Source organism: Asterias rubens, chromosome 1 (genome assembly GCF_902459465.1).
Source record: "Asterias rubens chromosome 1, eAstRub1.3, whole genome shotgun sequence".
Taxonomy (NCBI): domain Eukaryota; kingdom Metazoa; phylum Echinodermata; class Asteroidea; order Forcipulatida; family Asteriidae; genus Asterias; species Asterias rubens.
In genome coordinates this window covers 24398764-24416850 of record NC_047062.1, presented here as the reverse complement: position 1 = coordinate 24416850, position 18087 = coordinate 24398764, and the positions used below count along the sequence as shown (strand labels likewise).

General features: G+C 37.4%; 1 protein-coding gene across 4 annotated transcripts in view; it reads left to right on the top strand.

Annotated features, from left to right (window-relative positions):
* The window catches only part of LOC117289699 (5'-3' exoribonuclease 2-like), a 77000-nt gene that overhangs the window by 39735 nt on the left and 19178 nt on the right, over positions 1–18087 (top strand). For all 4 annotated transcript variants that reach the window (XM_033770969.1, XM_033770950.1, XM_033770961.1 and 1 more), the window contains one exon: positions 16018–16093. In XM_033770969.1, coding sequence (XP_033626860.1) covers positions 16018–16093 — 76 coding nt within the window. The remainder of the gene's footprint in view (positions 1–16017; positions 16094–18087) is intronic.

The following is an 18087-nucleotide window of genomic DNA, read 5'->3' as shown; positions in this document are numbered from 1 at the left end:
TTTAGGTTTGCGCTTGTTTAGGTAGTTGATCTGTTATAGAACCAGCGTGCCAGGGCTACTCAGTGGGTTAGGTGGAGAGGGGGATTAAAATGCTACTGTGTGATCAGAGGATTGTGTCAACTCCCTCAGACCTACCCATGCGTCGACTTGTGTTTGATTTGTTTCTTTACTTTAAAATGTGACGGCTGTCTGTTTCTCGGGTTGCTTGAACTCTTTGGGGACTTTTGTGGCGGAGACAATGGCTCGGAATTTTTAGTTTTTCGCCCAAGCGTCATCTTGTAAATATCTTGACTTTGTTGAAAGAAGTTTATATTTCAGCTTCCGGTTTGATACTTTGGTAAAGAGAAAGGAGGAAATATTAATTTTGGTTTTTACCCATACACCGATGTGTGTTAGCATTGTATACTCAGTACTTTTCCGAGTCCTGTGAAAAAATATCACAGGCATATTACTCGGGCGGGATTCGAACCCACAACCCTTGCAATTCTAGAAAGGAAGTAGTTGCATCACTTGAAGACAAATTGAATATGAATTAGAATCTGTGGTTAACTGTTGGGGGTGGAGGGCTGTATTAAGATATATCATGTACATTGTACATGTCTGTAATTTAGAAATTTGAGACTAATTTTGTCTTCAGATGTTTCTGGAGGTCGGTAAAGTTTTATTACAAAAATTATTTTTTTAAAGTGCATATACAAAAGCCATTATCGCACGAACACGACCCTGCTAGTTTTAAACGGTGGTTTAAGCTCAACGCCACTCATTTATTCCATTAGTCTAACGCACTTTTTAATTTTTTTTATTGTGATCTACATGAAATAGCACTTTAAACGAACATATTATTTTATTTTAGCCTCTGAACTTTTTCAGGGCACAGCAATTTTCCTCTTGTAAAGGCCTTTTTTATGAGGAAATGTGAATTTATATATTGTAACTTTGCAAAGGCCAGTTTTTATTACTATACAGAAAAACCATATCTTGCACGGCAAGTTTGTTACTATCCTTGTTAGCAAAATCTGCAGATTGGCACAATAATGTTGTCCTAACAATTCTGCCTCAAGGTGTCAACGCATTTAGAGTATTTGTATAGCCTAGAGGTATACATTGTTTACTCTCCGAGCAATTTCTAAACCACATGGAAAACAACAACCAGTGCATAGTTCTTCCCTTTCCGCTTACCATATTGCCGCTTTCACTCATAAGCCACTAGAGAAATTCCCATATTGAATAATTTCATTCACAGTGTTAAATAAAAGAAAGGAGGGGGGGAGGACACAATAAAAAGTGTCATTATTTGAAGAGGAGGATGATTGTATGGAGGCAATTGCCGGTGCTATTGTCACAATGCATTCAGCTAGTACTCTGTTTGTCTTGGGTAAGAGCCCTTAAAGGCATTGCAGGTGTGACTACCTCATTGTCGCATCCCTAGCATGAAGGACACTCCACCCACCTTGAGCATTCTGGAGTGGATTCGCACCCAAACACTGCCCTCGGTGGTCCATTGTGTCCAGCCGGTGGGATTGCTCACTTTGGACATGTTGTTCTCCCCGCCCAGCTCTACCAGATCGGTTGTTTGGTGGAAAGGGGGGGGGTTATAAAACGCCCTCCTGATTTTCAAGGGCTGTTAGTGTTTTCTCATTTAGGAACCTCTTAAGGGTTATGAAGGTGTTGGTGTTTGCTGTCTGTTCTGTACCCCCCCCCCTTACTCTAGATCAATAATCAAGATAGAGAGAAGCTGCTATTGTGTGCAGCTTTATTCTCAGTCCATGCTGTTTTATTGATCGTTACCAGATGCTTTTCAGCGCTGTATTTATCTAGTCAGGTGCTTGTACTTTTGAAAGAAAGATTTTGCGTGAGTTGGGATGGGTTTTTTATTTTTTTGTTTTACATATTAGGATTTTTAACGTCATTGCTGAGCAGTGATAACCTCTTTCATAAAATTGTTCAGCTAAAAAAGGATAGGGAACCAGGCACACGCAAGGTAAACTGCATGATATTTTAGCTGGTTTTGCTCAATTAGATGTAATCATTACATCATTTAACTTGAACAATAATCATATTTTTTTTCCAGTTGATCTGGGAAACATGCTTACACAATCCAAGCTAACTTGATAATAATAATAATAATAATAATAAGATTTGTAATTGTGCATTAACGTTTCTAACTGTTTGATCAAAGTTGACATAGAGTTCACATTTTTGCTTAACAAAATTAAATCTTTAAAAAAATGGATTTCATTTTACAGAATGGTAAAAAAAATTATAGACACTCTATTTTGATAGAGCTGTCTTGACCAACCAACCATAGAGGGCAGTATTCACCCACTCTATAAAATTACCACTGAACATTTTGGATGCAATGTTGGCTCGGCAGTAAATGCAGCCTGTTTGCTGACAGTTAACCTCTGTTAAGCTGACACCTTATTTGTCATGTGCCCTGTGTGCCGTAGCGATAATGAATGTTTATTTTTCATAAAATGGTAAAGGGGTCAGATCAATTTGCCCTTCTGAACTAGTTTTGGGTAAACTGATGGGAGAAAGGTGAAATGACTGCAAAATGAGGAGTGTACACTTATTGATGTGTGCAGTGTGCTGTCCAGTACTAGCACTGGGCACTGACCAAGCTATCATATAAATGTTATACTGAATTCTCATGTACATAGTCGAGCAGTTTATTTTTTTCCTCAAATTAGTTTTGTTTAAATAATGATTAAATACAGTTTGAAAACTGATAAAGTGGAGAGTGTTTTTTTTTTTTTTAGTTTTCTATAAGTATAACCCTTATATACAGATATTTTGTGATAGGCACTGTACACTCCATTCATGCCAAGTCCTATGGAAAGAAAATCCACAGCTACTCAAATGGGGTTCAAACCCAAGACCAAATAATTCAAGATAAATTTATAAAGAGCGATCACCCATTTTTGCTACTTTTGCAAAAACAACAGTGAACGAGGGGTGTATTTTGGTGCACTGCAAGCCCGGGAGAAGTTCAGACACTAGGTGGCAGCAGACATTTCTTGTCTATGAATTGTATGTATGGGGGTCTTGTTTGGAGTGTGAATAATGGAAAATGATGCTTCCTTCTGCCACATACATTGTAAAGTAAGAAATGTTCATCATGGACAGAACTTCAAATAAAGGCTCCATGCATGGACTTTTTATACATTGAAGGCACTGGACACTATTGCTAATTACTCAAAAAAATTATTAGCGTAAAACCTCACTTGGTAACGAGTAATGGGGAGAGGTTGATAGTATAAAACATTGTGAGAAACGGCTCCCTCTGAGGTGACTTATTTTTTGAGAAAGAAGTAATTCTCAATGAATTTGATTTCAACACCTCAAGTTTAGAATTTGAGGTCTCGAAATCAAGCATCTGAAAGCACACAACTTTGTGTGACAAGGGTGTTTTTTTCTTTCATAGTTATCTCTCAACTCCGACGACCAATCGAGCTCAAATTTTCACTGGTTTGTTATTTTATGCATATGTTGAGATACACCAAGTGAGAAGACTGGATTTTGACAATTACCAATAGTGTCCGCTGTCTTTAATCAGAGTTCACTTACACAGTATAATCAAAAACCACAACAACAACAACAACAACAACAACAACAACAACAACAAAAGAGCAGTTTCAATTAGAAACCATATGGAACATGAGGTTCATACCAATATCGATTCTCCAGAGTATTGTTTCCATCAGAAAATCTGTCCAAGTAAATTTAAAACAATAACTTGAAAATCCCCAATCTCTGATTGCCACATTCGAAAGAAGCCTGCTTCATGAACAAATATTCTTTCCATTGTCATCACTGAATCTCGACCACCACAGTTGATTTGCTGTTTTTATTTTACTAGGGAATTAATTTATTAATCTTCCCCAATGATGCACTTTTCTTTTAAATAAGACAGGACTGCTCATACACAAACTTGGCTTCCAAACAAAAAACATACACCCCAAGTTTCACGTTGAAAACAAAAGATCATCAGCTCTTCATAAAAAACTTTGGGGAATTGAAACAATACAAGTTTTCATTATAAGACATAGGACATCATATTAATTAAAAAACTGATCGTATATTTTCCTTTAGAGCTGTCACAGGGCATTTAAATTAATCGTTAATTTTTTTATTTGTGTTCAGTTACATGTCCGATTGCACTTGTTGCAATAATTATTTCTCACCAGCCAATAGTGACGCCACTCTATCCATAAAAACCATTGGGTAATAATGGTAAGTTTGGGGATAACTATTGAGATTGTTTTACTGGCTCGTATATTATATTACAAATGGGTTTTTAGTAATATTGTTTTTTTTTGTTTTTTATTGACAGAAAGAGTGTTATTAAATAATAAAAGAATTGTTTAGAAACAGTGTTGTTTTGTTGACTCAGTCCAGTTTTACCTACCCACATGTTTGCAAAAGCAATTTCAATTTGGAATGAGTTGCCTGTCTATCTATTTGGCAATTTATCTGAAGGGCTCTTACAGTGAAACTTCCACTTCCAAGTGTCCTTGTTTGGTTTATTCCTAATTGTTATTATTTTTTTCTCTCTCCCATGGAGTCGGTTGAATTTATTCCATTTTATTGCTGATGTTTAATGACTTTGTCTTTTCGGCTATGCATGTACTGAGACATTCCTGGTGCTGAAAATGAAAGCTTGGTTTTTGTCTTTCAGAAGGTTTTTGTGCTATCACAAAGCATTGCTGGTTTGTCCTTAAAGGCAGTGGACACTATTGGTAATTACTTAAAACAATTATTAGCATAAAACCTTACTTGGTACGAGTAATGGGGAGCTGTTGATAGTATAAAACATTGTGAGAAATGGATCCCTCTAAAGTGACATAGTTTTCAAGAAAGAAGTAATTTTCCACGAATTTGATTTTCGAGACCTCAGATTTAGAATTTGATGAGGTCTCGAAATCAACCGTCTAAACGCACACAACTTCGTGTGACAAAATTGTGACATTATTATCTCGCAACTTCGACGACCAATTGAGCTGAGATACACCAAGTGCGAAGACTGTTCTATGACAATTACCAATAGTGTCCAGTGTCTTTAAAGTGAGGTTGGAATCTTAGCAACAAGATTGCAGTCCTTGACCAAGACACTTGAACCTTAATTGCTTCTCTCCTCCCAGGTGGGTACCTGAGGTTGGGTTGAAGATAGTCATTGTGTCTGATTGCTCGCTGTGAGGTGCTTGCAATGTAGGCCTACTCCCTTGGGAACCGTGGTGTGGTTTTTTTGCGATGTTGTACTAGCCAACTGGGGGCATGCCTGTGAAGTGAATATGGACTTTTAGAGTGGTGTAATTATTTTTGCCTTAATGGGAAGTTGAGCCGTTTCTTAGTTAGTGACTTCAGCTCTGACTAGATTTTTCACCTCAGTGTTGAAGTAAGGTACGTCCTAAGAAGCACCCTTAAATAGCAACAATTGTAGCCGTATCTGTAGCTGCCAATTGGGATACAGCCTTAAATAAATAAATAATACCAAAACCTATATAGCGCCCTAATCATGTACGTAAACATGTTCTAGGGCACTGAACATGGACAAAAAGACAAACTAAAAAATAAGAAAATACACAATTATAACAACGGGAGTAAACATTCTTAAAAAACATTCAACAACAAACTTAATCAATAGAAATCCTGAAGTATTAAAAATGCAATTAGGTCTTAAATCTACAATTCAAAGCAGTGTTACACATTGCAAGCATTAAGAACTAGAACAGACCATGCAAGCCTTGTACACTGTACATGTTTAATCCATGTGGGAACCAATAGATTGCTGCAACATGTAAAGGAAACAGCGTGTTCTTGAACACTCAATACCACTGTATGGGTTTTCCCTATGTCAAGTTTTCCTCCCAGATCTTAAACAGACTATGTCTTCATTGTTCATCATCTTTAAGCTTGGGAATTAAGTGTAAATTTCTTTAAAAAATCATATTCATTTGTAAATCAAATCGATCTGTTTGCCAAAATCATAGGCATAGTGGTTTATATGACTTGTATTTCCCCTCACCGATGTATTTTCAAACACTACCTCAATCGTGACCATTGTGAAACCCCATTCAATATTCGGGCACAAACAAACTGAAGAGAGCTTCAAACCTCAGCAAAAATATTTTTTCTGTTAAAACACTTGATTTGTTAAATGTTTATGTACTTTTTGTAACACAAAACACAATATCCACAGATTTACATTTTACTTACACCGTTTGAAGATAATGATAGTAGAAAGCATACCTTAAAATATTAGTTGCTGAGGTGCTGTAGTTTTTGAGAAATTAGTAAAACATTGTCATGAAAATACATTTCGTCTCATGATCACTGAGACAAAAATTATTTTTATGACATTGTTTTTTAACCCAGATTTTATTTAAAGACACTGGACACTTTTGGTAATTGTCAAAGACTAGTCTTCACAGTTTGTGTATCTCAACATATGCCTAAAATAACAAACATGTGAAAATTTGAGCTCAATCGGTCGTCAAAGTTGCGAGATAATAATGAAAGAAAAAAAACACCCTTGTCACACTAAATTATGTGCTTCCAGATGCTTGATTTTGAGACCTCAAATTCTAAATCTGAGTTCTCAAAATCAAATTCGTGGAAAACTACTTCCTTCTCGAAAACTACATCACTTCAGAGGGAGCCGTTTCTCACAATGTTTTACACCATCAACCTCTCCCCATTACTCTTCAATAAGTAAGTTTTTATGCTGATAATTATTTTGAGTAATTACCAATAGTGTTCACTGCCTTTAAATCAAATCTAAAATTAAGAAAACTATAAAATAAGGTGGTGCTCAATCTAATGAATGTGTCGCATTCATGTTTCATTGCGCACCGTAAAGCTTGGCTATACTGAGTCTGGAGTACCCACCCTAGTGCTATTAAAGACATTTTGAGTTTATTTTCCTTGAAGTGCATTGATGTGAAGACGTTCCTGATAACCCTTCACCAAAGACTCTCCATGAAACAACACTAAAACCCCATCAAGCAGTCTTGGTTCCTCTTGTTGAGTCGCAATGAGACCTGAAGTACATTCTCCTCCTCAACACTGAATTTTTATAGCAGGGGTTCTCCAAGTGGGGGTCTCTATCTCTTATCGCGGGTCCTTGTCACAGGGTCCCATAGCTTCCTGTTACCGACTGCCCTAACACTCTACCCCCGTCTTCATACCCTCCATCTAACGGCACCCCCCCTTGTTGTTTGATTGGGAATGACTGTTGTCATTGATGGCACTACACTCTCGGGTAGTGATGTTCAGAGATCTCTAAGAGCCACTTCCCGATGATAAGTTGAAGAGAGAAAATATGCAGACCAGAAGAGCCACTAAGAAGGGCTTGTGAAGATTGAGAGGGATTTTCCTCCCTTTGAGCCGACCGCTGCTACATCTATGAAAATAGATGTGAAGTCTGGATAATCGTTTTAGCTTCCCAAAAAGGTTTTGTCTTTTGAATTGACTTCTAAATCTTTGTCAAACAATATGGAAAGACGCAACATTATTGAGTCTTTCCATTAACAGATTTTTTTGTATTCAGTAAAGTATTCAAGTAAGAATAAACTATAAATAATAGAAAACTTGCTTCAAACATCACATACACTCAAATATTTGTATACATTTGGTTGCTTTGCTTGCAATGTTCGCTTACTGCGTATTATGAACAAAAGCCCATATTTTGTTTCCTGTTCCGCTGACATAATTTAATCTGATAAGGCAATTCCATTTTTAATGACCTCATCTCAAAACCGGAGATGCAAGTGTTTTTTTTTCTTCTCCATAGTGCGATTGTTATAGAATCAAAAAGAAAATCAATTTTTCTCATTTGGATTTTTCGGCTGAAGTAGCCATCATCCCTGTCCCAAGGACAGCCTGACAAAGCCAGCTAGGCATCCTTATCTCCAACTTCCATTCCCGTCACAAATTGAGAATTTTTGTGCCCTCTTTCTTTTCATCCGACATTGCATTCATTAAGGCATCTAATACCGTCTGAGATATTGCAGCAATTTAAGAACATTCATTTCACTGTTTTTATTTCTGTGTGTGTTGACCCGTGTGGATGAAATTACCCCCGGTCTATTGTCTCGGGTCGTTGGTGGCTGCAGGCATCTAAACTGCTTCAGGCACTCCATCTTTGTTGCCTCGGTGATGCACAAGTTTGAATCTTGCTCTAACGTCCTGTCATTATCCTTCATGGACGGTGCTGCACGAGTCCAGTTAATAATGCCGTGTGCAAGTTGCTATTAAGATTTCCTAAGAATTTTTTTACGAGCTCACAAAATCATTTAAGTTAATAGCATTTTTTAGTGAGGAAAAAATGTCAGTTGTCTAAAAGGGAGGGTATTCCGTATACCTTTGGTAATTACTCCGAAAATGAATGACCTTAAAAACTTACTTGTACGAAACACTGTTGATGTTGATATTGTACTACATTTTGGGGAAATATTCCTTTCTAATGAATGTGGTTTAAGAGAAAGGGGATTCTAAAATAATTTCAGTCTAAGACCATTCTAAGATAGTGTATTCCAATTCTGGCCTGAACATAACTGCTCCAGATTTTTTTGATATCTGAACATCGCTACTGCCTTTGGAAACAAAGTTTTCACACAGGTTAGTTTTAAAAATTGTAGATCTACATTTAAATGTATACACATGTATACATGCATGTAGGATTAGATCAATCGAGCAATTTAAAAAAACAAAAACGGTACACTTTAAAAATGGTTTCTGCCGAAAAGTCTGATTGTTCCATAGTGAACAGAGCGACGATTGAAGAAGATAGCTAAAATGGTAAAGTTATTTTTTTAACAATAAGTGCCCATTTTTATTTGAATATCTGTAATACTTTATTGGACACTTTCATTGGCATTGGCCTCCCCTATGGTTTTTGTCTTTAAAAGTTTGGGTCCATCTCCCCTTTCACTGTACTTTTTATCTTTCTTTTTTTTTTCTGCTGCAATTTTTTTGTTTTCTTCCTCGTCACCATTTTTGCCCTGGACATCATCTTCTTTGTTTCACTGCAAAATCTTTTTCCATATATGCATGCTCTGTTTTTCGGGGACATCGTCCTCGAACAACGCAGGATAAGAGGCTCTTGAGAATGCGCGTTCCCTCTCTCAACAACATTGCCCGGCTTGATTGGCAGCTCTGAAGGAGGTACACAGTTTCACTGATATGCATGCATGCCGCAAGTAATGTCAAAAGCTTGGGCCTCGACCAGGGCTGGAAAACCTATGTGCAGAGATTGTGGGGTAGTGGAGAGAAGACGAACGGAATGCCCTCGCTGATGGGCTCGCGTTGAATAATAATGAACCCTCTTGAAAAACAAATTATGCCGTTTTTAAAAGCTCTGGGAATTTCTCTAGCTGTCTCTGTCTCATGCGCTTTATCTAAATATTATTTTGAGTTTAAAAGGTTGATGCTGACGATTTATTGTGCAGGAAGGGAAAGAAGAATGTAGGAGTGGAGTCTTAATTTATTCAGCTTAAAGGCAGCGAGGACTTCTTTGAAGAAGGGGGGGGGAATGTTTGGAAGTTTTAAGAAAGATTACTCACGGTTGTAAACCAATCTGTGAAAGCTTTTAAATTTGAATTTCATTTTTCTGTTTTTATGAATTCATATTCCTTATAAATTTAATGGAAAAGTTGCTTGAATTCTTTCAAATAAGGATATCACTTGATGAGCCTTGACTGAAATTCCAACCTGGAAAAATTGAGCATTATTTAGGACTATCAAAATATTTGACAAAATACATTTTTTAAATCTTGTAATAAAATTAATATAGGTTTTCTCGGTCAATTTGGGAAAATGAGCAGCCAATTTAACCACGAAGCTATTCTATTTCGCGCGAAATCGAATGCTACTGAAAAGGGTCATTCGATTTTGTTTTATGATTAGTCAAAGGTAATGTTGCGTCATTCGATTTCACAAAATAATCATTAAATTTAACAATTTGATCAAAGCAGCATTCAAATTCGCAGATGCTTCTGAGACGTGTGTGTCACGAAAAAGCGTGACGATACGCTAAATTGAACAGAGTGCTAAGGAATTTGACTCGACTCAAAACGAAATTGAATGGCCAAATTCTGAATTTGAAACGCAGTAACAACTGGATAGACAATACAGCTTTAATTCGAACGCATGAAAATGAAATTGACTGCTCATTTACCGAATTCGACCGAGAAAACCTATAGTTAGTTCCAATTGTCTGAAATAATACCCTGTGCAAGAAAATTGTCACCTACTACTGAATTGAAATGATGAGCATAATGAATATTCACAAATCCGGATAAAACGTGAACTGTTTTCAGTTGTTTTCTGGAAACACAACCACTTAGGTTAGTGATTTTTCAATTTTTATATGAAGCATATCTGTATCATGTTACAGTTTTAGTTATGTATAACATTAGAGGGTCTGGGTACTTTTTGTAGGACAAAAATCACGATGTCCACAGATTTACATTAAACTTACACAGTCTGAAGATAATGATGGTAGAAAGCTTCCCTGAAAGTATTACTTGCTGAGGTGCTGTAGTTTTTGAGAAATGAGTAAAACATTGTAGTGATCGTGAGACAAAACGAATTTTAGCTTTTTTTGTTTAGACATTGTTTTACTCATTTCTCAAAAACTACAGCACCTCAGCAACTAATATTTTAAGGAACGCTTTCTACTATCATTATCTTCAAACAGTGTGAGTTTAATGTCAATCTATGACATTGTGTTTTGTGTTACAAAAAGTACCCAAATCCTTTAACATACTGAGCTTGAGCGTAAAAATTGCAGCAGTCCAGGCCTTAATTTATGGCTCTTCTTAATGCTTACCGTCATCAGACAATCTTCTCTATGATTGTGGAAGTAATATCAATGTTTTTTATTAAGGTAAGCACCTTTCAACGCTTAGCAAGGAATTTCGCATTCACATTCAGTATTTAGTCAATAGGTTCATTGTGGGAATGGTGACAGTAAGCACATAATTCCATGGTAAAGAGCCGTGGCATTTGGGTTATAATTGCTGACAGAAATGATGGGTAAAACGTAGGCATACATCAAGTCTTGTTGACAATTGCTCAGAGTACATGTTCATTTCAGCAGTTATAATATAGTTTTAATTTGTTATACTTGTGGGCTTTTTGTTGCAACCTGCACAAAGTTAACTTATCAGATATTCTTCTTGAACTCCCGTTCCAAGAAAGATGAAAAAAATGCAAAACACAAATATGCCACCAATTGTAAAGCATCAATTGTTGTTCGCTAATTGTTGAAATTCCTGACCCGCTGTTAAATGTACTCCCGGTACCCACTCTTTTGTTCCAATTCAATTCAAGGGGGGGGGAGTGTGTCACCAGCTTAAGCGTACTTGTGCTTGTTTCATTTATCCTTGTTACAAAGAAAAAGTATCAAAACAGTAAACAAGGAGTAAACGGGGCTGCAGAACCAAAACTGAAACCTGTGTTGTATTTATGAATGGTCAGTGATTGACAGTTTAAAGTGGCTTTTAACGGACTGTAAACAAACCTTTCCTTTAAATAGAGGGGGAGTTGTGTCCACAACTGGGTTTTCCTTTTCTTATAAAGTGCAGTGCACCTTTAAATTCTGGTTGTGAATGATGCAGCTCTTTTTTTCAGGATCTTATCTCGATAATTGGGAATATTATTTGATTATTTGGTTTTAAGTTAAAACTTCCCATCTTCTTTGTCTGAAAAATGGGGAACAGGCAGTAATTACAAAAGTGTTGATTCACATTGTTATAATAATCAAAGTGGACTTGTTCCTTCAACTCCAGAATATTGAATGAGAATATTCAGTTAAATCCTACTTGTCTTACAAACAGATTTTCTTTTCTTCATATTTAAACTTATTTCCTTTTTTTTTTTTTTCCTGTGTGTGTTTTTCTTCTTTGTTATTATTGTGTTTAGACCTTATGCACATGACATCATTTCAGTAGGGCGCTTTCGCCTAGAGGTCAAAAGGAGGTTGTTCATTGGCCAATCCTGTGCGCCGCGCATACAAATCTGTGTGTTTCGCTTGTTTCGTCACCGTTTTACCTGCTGGATGACGTCAATGCATAAGGTCAATTGTTTTTCACTTGCAGTATGATGGTTAAATCAAAAGTAGTGGGGCTTTTTAAAAAAGAAAATTGATGACTTTGTACAAATTGAACTATTGAGGTTTCCCGAAATGTCACAATTCTTGCGCCCTCTTGTGAAATCTACCAATTGGATGACTTGTGCCAACTGCACGGAAGGCCCCCTACTAAGGGCTATCAAAGATGTGATTAATTGCCAACTAATGAGGCTAATCATAGCATAGTGGGTGTAGGCGGCACTCAAATTAACTGAAATGGTGTTTTCCCAGTCATCACACTTATCGCTCAAGAGATGTTTTTCCCCCGTTGTGGTTCGGTGGCACAGGGGGCTTCAGCCTTATGTCTCTTCCCTCCCCTTTTAAGTTAACAATCGGGGCGGGGGTGAAGCATAACATTCTAATGAGGGGTCCAGCTATTGGTAGTACAATGGCAAGACGTCCCAATCAAGCTTGGAGTCCTAGGCTGCCATTATCAAACAGCGCCAGGTGACTGAGTTGGCAGTAAGAAGGGTATAAATGCTGTACCTACACACAGTGTAAACACCAAGGGTTTTTTTTTCTCTTCTTTTTTCTTTCACTCCTCTGTCCACATCATCAGGGGCTTAGAGCCAACTAGTTCAGTAAACACCTACCTGTCCATCTCCATACAGTGTGTCAAACTTGGATGGTAGGCTCTCTCTTCGTAAACCTGATGTGTACATGCTTTAGACCCCCCCCCCCCCCCCCCCCCCCACACACACACACACACAGATAGAGTGCTGTGGCGTAAGAGCTTAAAATGAATATTTGACTTAAAAAAAGAACCACAAACCTTGAATCAATTAACCGGTGGAATTAGCATCTTTGTGCATACTTGAGGAAATGGTTGGTGTAAGTTTTAGAAGTGATTACACTTTGGATTTTATGGAAGTTTTTTTTCTCCCCTGCTTCTGTTGTCCCCTCTTCCAGTGTGTACACAGATGATTGACAGTTTGTTGCTGATGTAATGTTGGCATGCTTGGTGTATCTGTAGCAACGTGCGGCCATCTTGGCTTTTCTTCACCCTTTTTAGAACTGCGACTCTGACTTGGGGTCTGGCTTGGGCGCTGGCTTGGGCGCTGGCTTGGGCTCTGGCTTGGGAGCTGGTTGAAAGTTTCAGCTGAATACATTGTGTACTTGTTGAGCAGTATAACTGTCTCTGTATTTTCACATGTCAAATTCATACATGTTAAGTGAGGTGACAAGGGGTATGAACCGCATCTCTAGCCTGAACATCTGACTTAACATTTCGAGGCTCGTCTATAATGCTAGAGACCTGCCTCCAAAACCGACTTGTAAATTCACATTTGACCTCAGTCATTTCACATAGAAATACGCAGTCAAATTCTGTTGCGGACGTGACACAGCAGTGACTGTTTGGTCATCTATGTCACACTGCACTGCACGTTTATCAAATGATATCATTGTATCCAATGGAATCACTGGATCTAGCAGCAGGGACATGTCTTTATCCGCAAGGATAAAGACAGGGGCCCGGTCTACCAGATCTCGGCTGCAGCATTTTCAAACGGACACCAACCCTTAGAAATCTGCAGGCATGATATCTTTCCTACTTCAGCTTTCTGATTTTATAACTGCCCTCAGAAAATCACACAAAATTTTAATTAAACGGCCAGAAATGTAGCCTGAAAAATGTATATAGGTCAGGGCTTGTACTCAATAATTCCCTAGAGTTTTCCAATGGCAACACATAAGCCTGGATCTGAGAATCGATTGAAATGGTTTTATTGGTTTCAGACGAAACATTTTCACAAGATGCTTACTACCATTACTATCTTTAAAGCAAGCACTTTCAGATAAACATTACAATTTTATTTATTTTATTTTTGGGTTTTTTTTTGGGGGGGGGGGGTCATTACCAAGGTATGACACTTCCTTTAAAAATGTGGCTAGTACAGGAACTTAGTTGAAGGTTTATCATTTTGTAATTGTTAGAATTCTTGGTAATGAACAAAATAGAAAATTCTTGACAAAGGTCAAGGGTTTTCAAAGAATAACATTCTTAGATATTTGTTTGTGACAATTGAAACTATTCAGCCTCAACACAAACAAATGATTGGATCGGGAAGATTGGTTGGAGAGTCAAGTACAAATTATTTCAATTTTTTAAATGTGGTCTGCGTTTGCATGATTCAGCATATTTAATTATTAAAGTTTGAGGTGTAGGGTTTGAACTTGTTCTTGGATAGAACTTGCCTCAGTGAATTATTTCCTAGTGTTGGGAATGTTGTTTCTGTTTATATAAATGTTGACTATACCAGCCCATTTAATTCTGTTGATTTGTTGTGGAATTCAAACTGGGCTATGCCCTAGAAGATAATTACCTGAAGCATTTCAACGCCTTGAGTTGGATATAGTGCATTCAACCACCTCACGGTACCCCCCATTAAAACACCCATCAAATCGGCAGTCACAAAGCCTAATTGGTTATTCTTATGCCTCCCATTGTGTCTTCAGTAAAATGCTCATTTGTAGAGAGAGTAGAGAGAGAGAGAAGGAAGAGCCAAGGAGATGGAAATGATATCAGGGTCTTGTCTCGGAGGACCAAGTGGCTTCTAGCTCCGATTTCACTGGTCCTGGTTTGTCTGGTGATTAGGCCGAGGGGGGCCTGTGGGCGCAGGGATCAGAAATGACGCCTTGAGACCCCTATTGTCAAGATGCTAATTTGTGTTTATTTACATCTGTTTTTGGTAGCAGGGGGATCTCATAAATCTGATTTTTTGAAATTTAATGATGGCCGTCCCGGAATCATCCGGTGAGACTCTGGGATGGAAGGTGAAAGGGAGGACGATATTTTTGTTGTTTTGAGCGGAGGGGGTGTCCCAGCGCAGAGGATGTGTGTGTCTTATCTTTCTGTGGGTATTGATAACATTACAGGTCTCGGATTGAAAAGATCTAGGCCAGGGCTTCCTGAGCAATCATGTCGATTGGAGAAAATCTATTGCGGAAATTGCGGGATATTTATGTGCGATTTTAGGATTTGAATCTGGGTTGAGGAACGGCGATCCTTGAGGGTGCTGCTCTTAAAACAAATAAAAATATCAAAACGGATAAAGTAAAGCTAAAAGACAAATATAGCTTGATTTGCGTCCTATAATTATTGGTAATCTTGACAAAGGGAGATTGTGTTTTAGCCGGGTTTGTTTGAATTTTTGAGACTCTGATAAGATTGGTTTACATGAAGCCTTCTGCAGGGCATGGGTGGCTTAGCTGGACAATACTGAAGCTGTCAAAATCAGGCATATCGAGGAGAAGAATTTGGGAAGACTTACTGTTGCGGCTAAATGATCCTGTTTCTTAATCCTACACGAATTTGTATTGAAGTTATAATAAATGAACGTTTTTTATACACATGCTACAGTGTAGGTCTGATTTTTAGCAGATTTGACCCACAAATTTAGATTAAAATTTTAAGTAGCTGTAGATAGATTCAGGAAAGATACAAGCTTTCTTTTAGGGAGTTGCTAAAAAAAAATACCAATAAATTAGTGTTCAATAATTAAAAACCTAAATGTGAATTATTGATGGGATCCCCACAATACCTTACGTCCATCAGCATTGTACAAAGTTGAACCATTTTTAAAGTTACTTGTGCATTTTCATGGAACATTCGACAGCTTGGTTATCATCTGTCCAAAGTGGTTCAGAGAAAAAAAAAATTTTTTTTTAAAGAACAAATATTTTGCCGAAAATGATGCACTATACACAGAAGAACCATAGCCTTTGTGAATAGTATCCATCCATGAAATACACTTCAGTTTTGTCAACAAGAATTGCACTTCATTAAATAGAGAATGTACCTTGCTTTAAATGAAGAATGCGATCATATCCTCCCTCAAAGAAGTATTTTAATTGAGTTTTCTTCTTCCTTTAACTGACAGGTAACCAGGGTAGCTACTATCAAAACAGAGGTGACAGTAGGTCAGGATACTCTGGACACCAAGGACAACAGCAAAGGTAATTTTTAGCATTTATTCATTATTTTTATGAAAAGGTTTAATTAAAATTAGTCTAACCGAGTACAACAGGAAAGGTAGGCTTATTTGGTAGCATTTATTAATTATTTATATGAAAAGGTTGGGGTTTTTTTCAGATTAAACTAACCAAGCACAATGGCAAAGGTATTTTTTTAGCCATTTTTCATGTAAGGTTTTATTTTAAAGACAGTGGACACTATTGGTTCTTGCCAAAGACCTGTCTTCTCACTTGGTGTATCTCAACATATACATAAAATAACAAACCTGTGAAAATTTGAACTCAATCGGTCGTCTAAGTTGCGAGATAATAATGTAAGAGAAAACACCCCTGTCACACGAAGTAGTGTGCTTTCAGATGCTTGATTTCGAGACCTCAAATTCTAAATCTGAGGTCTCAAAATCAAATTGGTGGAATATTACTTCTTTCTCGAAAACTACGTCACTTCAGAGGGAGCTGTTTCTCACAATGTTTTATACTATCATCCTCTCCCCATTACTCGTTACCAAGTAAGGTTTTATGCTAATAATTATTTTGAGTAATTACCAATAGTGTCCACTGCCTTTAAAACGTATCTTACCATAAGCCAACACAGTGTTCGGATTCATCAAAGTTCATTGCACATGAAAAAATTGCTTGGGTGCATACAGATATACATGTACATTGAGAATAAAGAATGAATGTGAGCTACATGTACACACACTTACTAATGTCCTTACCAGTGAGATGAAGCACTGTATATATGTACTTAAAGTTGCTGGAATCCAAAACTGCTTGTTGATGATCAGAGAGCAGGTTGAATCCTGCATCTAGAAGCTGGAACCACAAATGGTGTAATTAAAGCAAGAATTCTGAGAGAGCTTTAGTTTCGTTTGTACGTTTGTTTTTTTTTTCCATAAAAATGCAGTCTAATGTTCATCATGCTTTTCGTGTACATTTGGGAGAAACAAATTGACTATAGCGGGACTGGAACCTGTGACCATTAGACTAATGTGCCAGCACTCAACCGACTGGGCTTTATGTATCTACATGTATTGTATCTTAAAATTAATATTCTTTATCCCCGATGCAAATTTAACATCTCTTATATCGTTGCGGTACCCGCTGCCAAAACAAAGGATTCGAACTGCCTCTAGCTACCGGGCAACCTCCGTAGTCTAGTTGGTAAGACACTGCTCTAGAATTGCAAGAGTCGTGGGTTTGAATCCCATCTGAGTAACATGCCTGTGATATTTTCTCACAGGACTCGGGAAAGTACTGACTTTACAGTGCTAACACACATCGGTGTATGGTAAACAACCAAAATTACGATTTTATCTCGGTTTGGATGTTGAAATAGCTATTTGTATAGATTCAAGAGAAAAGTCTAAGATTTCATTCAAGGTATTGCATACAAAAAATCCACAACTGATAAGTGGTACATGTAGATAATTAAAAAACTCAACTAAATTATTGGTCAGGATCTGATTGTTTATTCCAAGGCTGTATGGTTTTGAACACTTTAAATCTGAAACTTTGTTTGTCCCAGTAACACCTGCTGTGGCATTCTCCAAGATTGTCCTCAAAATGTTTTTAAAATCAGAGCTTTTATAAAAAGCGAGTGGTTGATGTTGCGAGGATATAGTCAAGGAGAACCTTTGACTTGTTGATTATAAATCAGTGTCATTGAATCCAAGATATTTTCCAATGGGATTAGTAATTTAATCTGATCCGACATCTGCCTTTAGAGTTTTTTTATCTGCCCGTTTTCAAGTAGCTTTGTTTCACCTCTTCATATTCAGCTAACATCACCACCTGTTTAAAGGTTACCTGCACAAGTGCCGACACCAAAATGCCAGTTGATGAAAGTAATCCGTTTAATGTACCAGTCAAAAAAACGACTGCGAAATAAGGCAAAGAAGCCCTACAGGTGGATAAGGATTATCTACCACTGATCCTGGATTATTAACACCTCCAGAGATTAGTGAGAAGGGGCC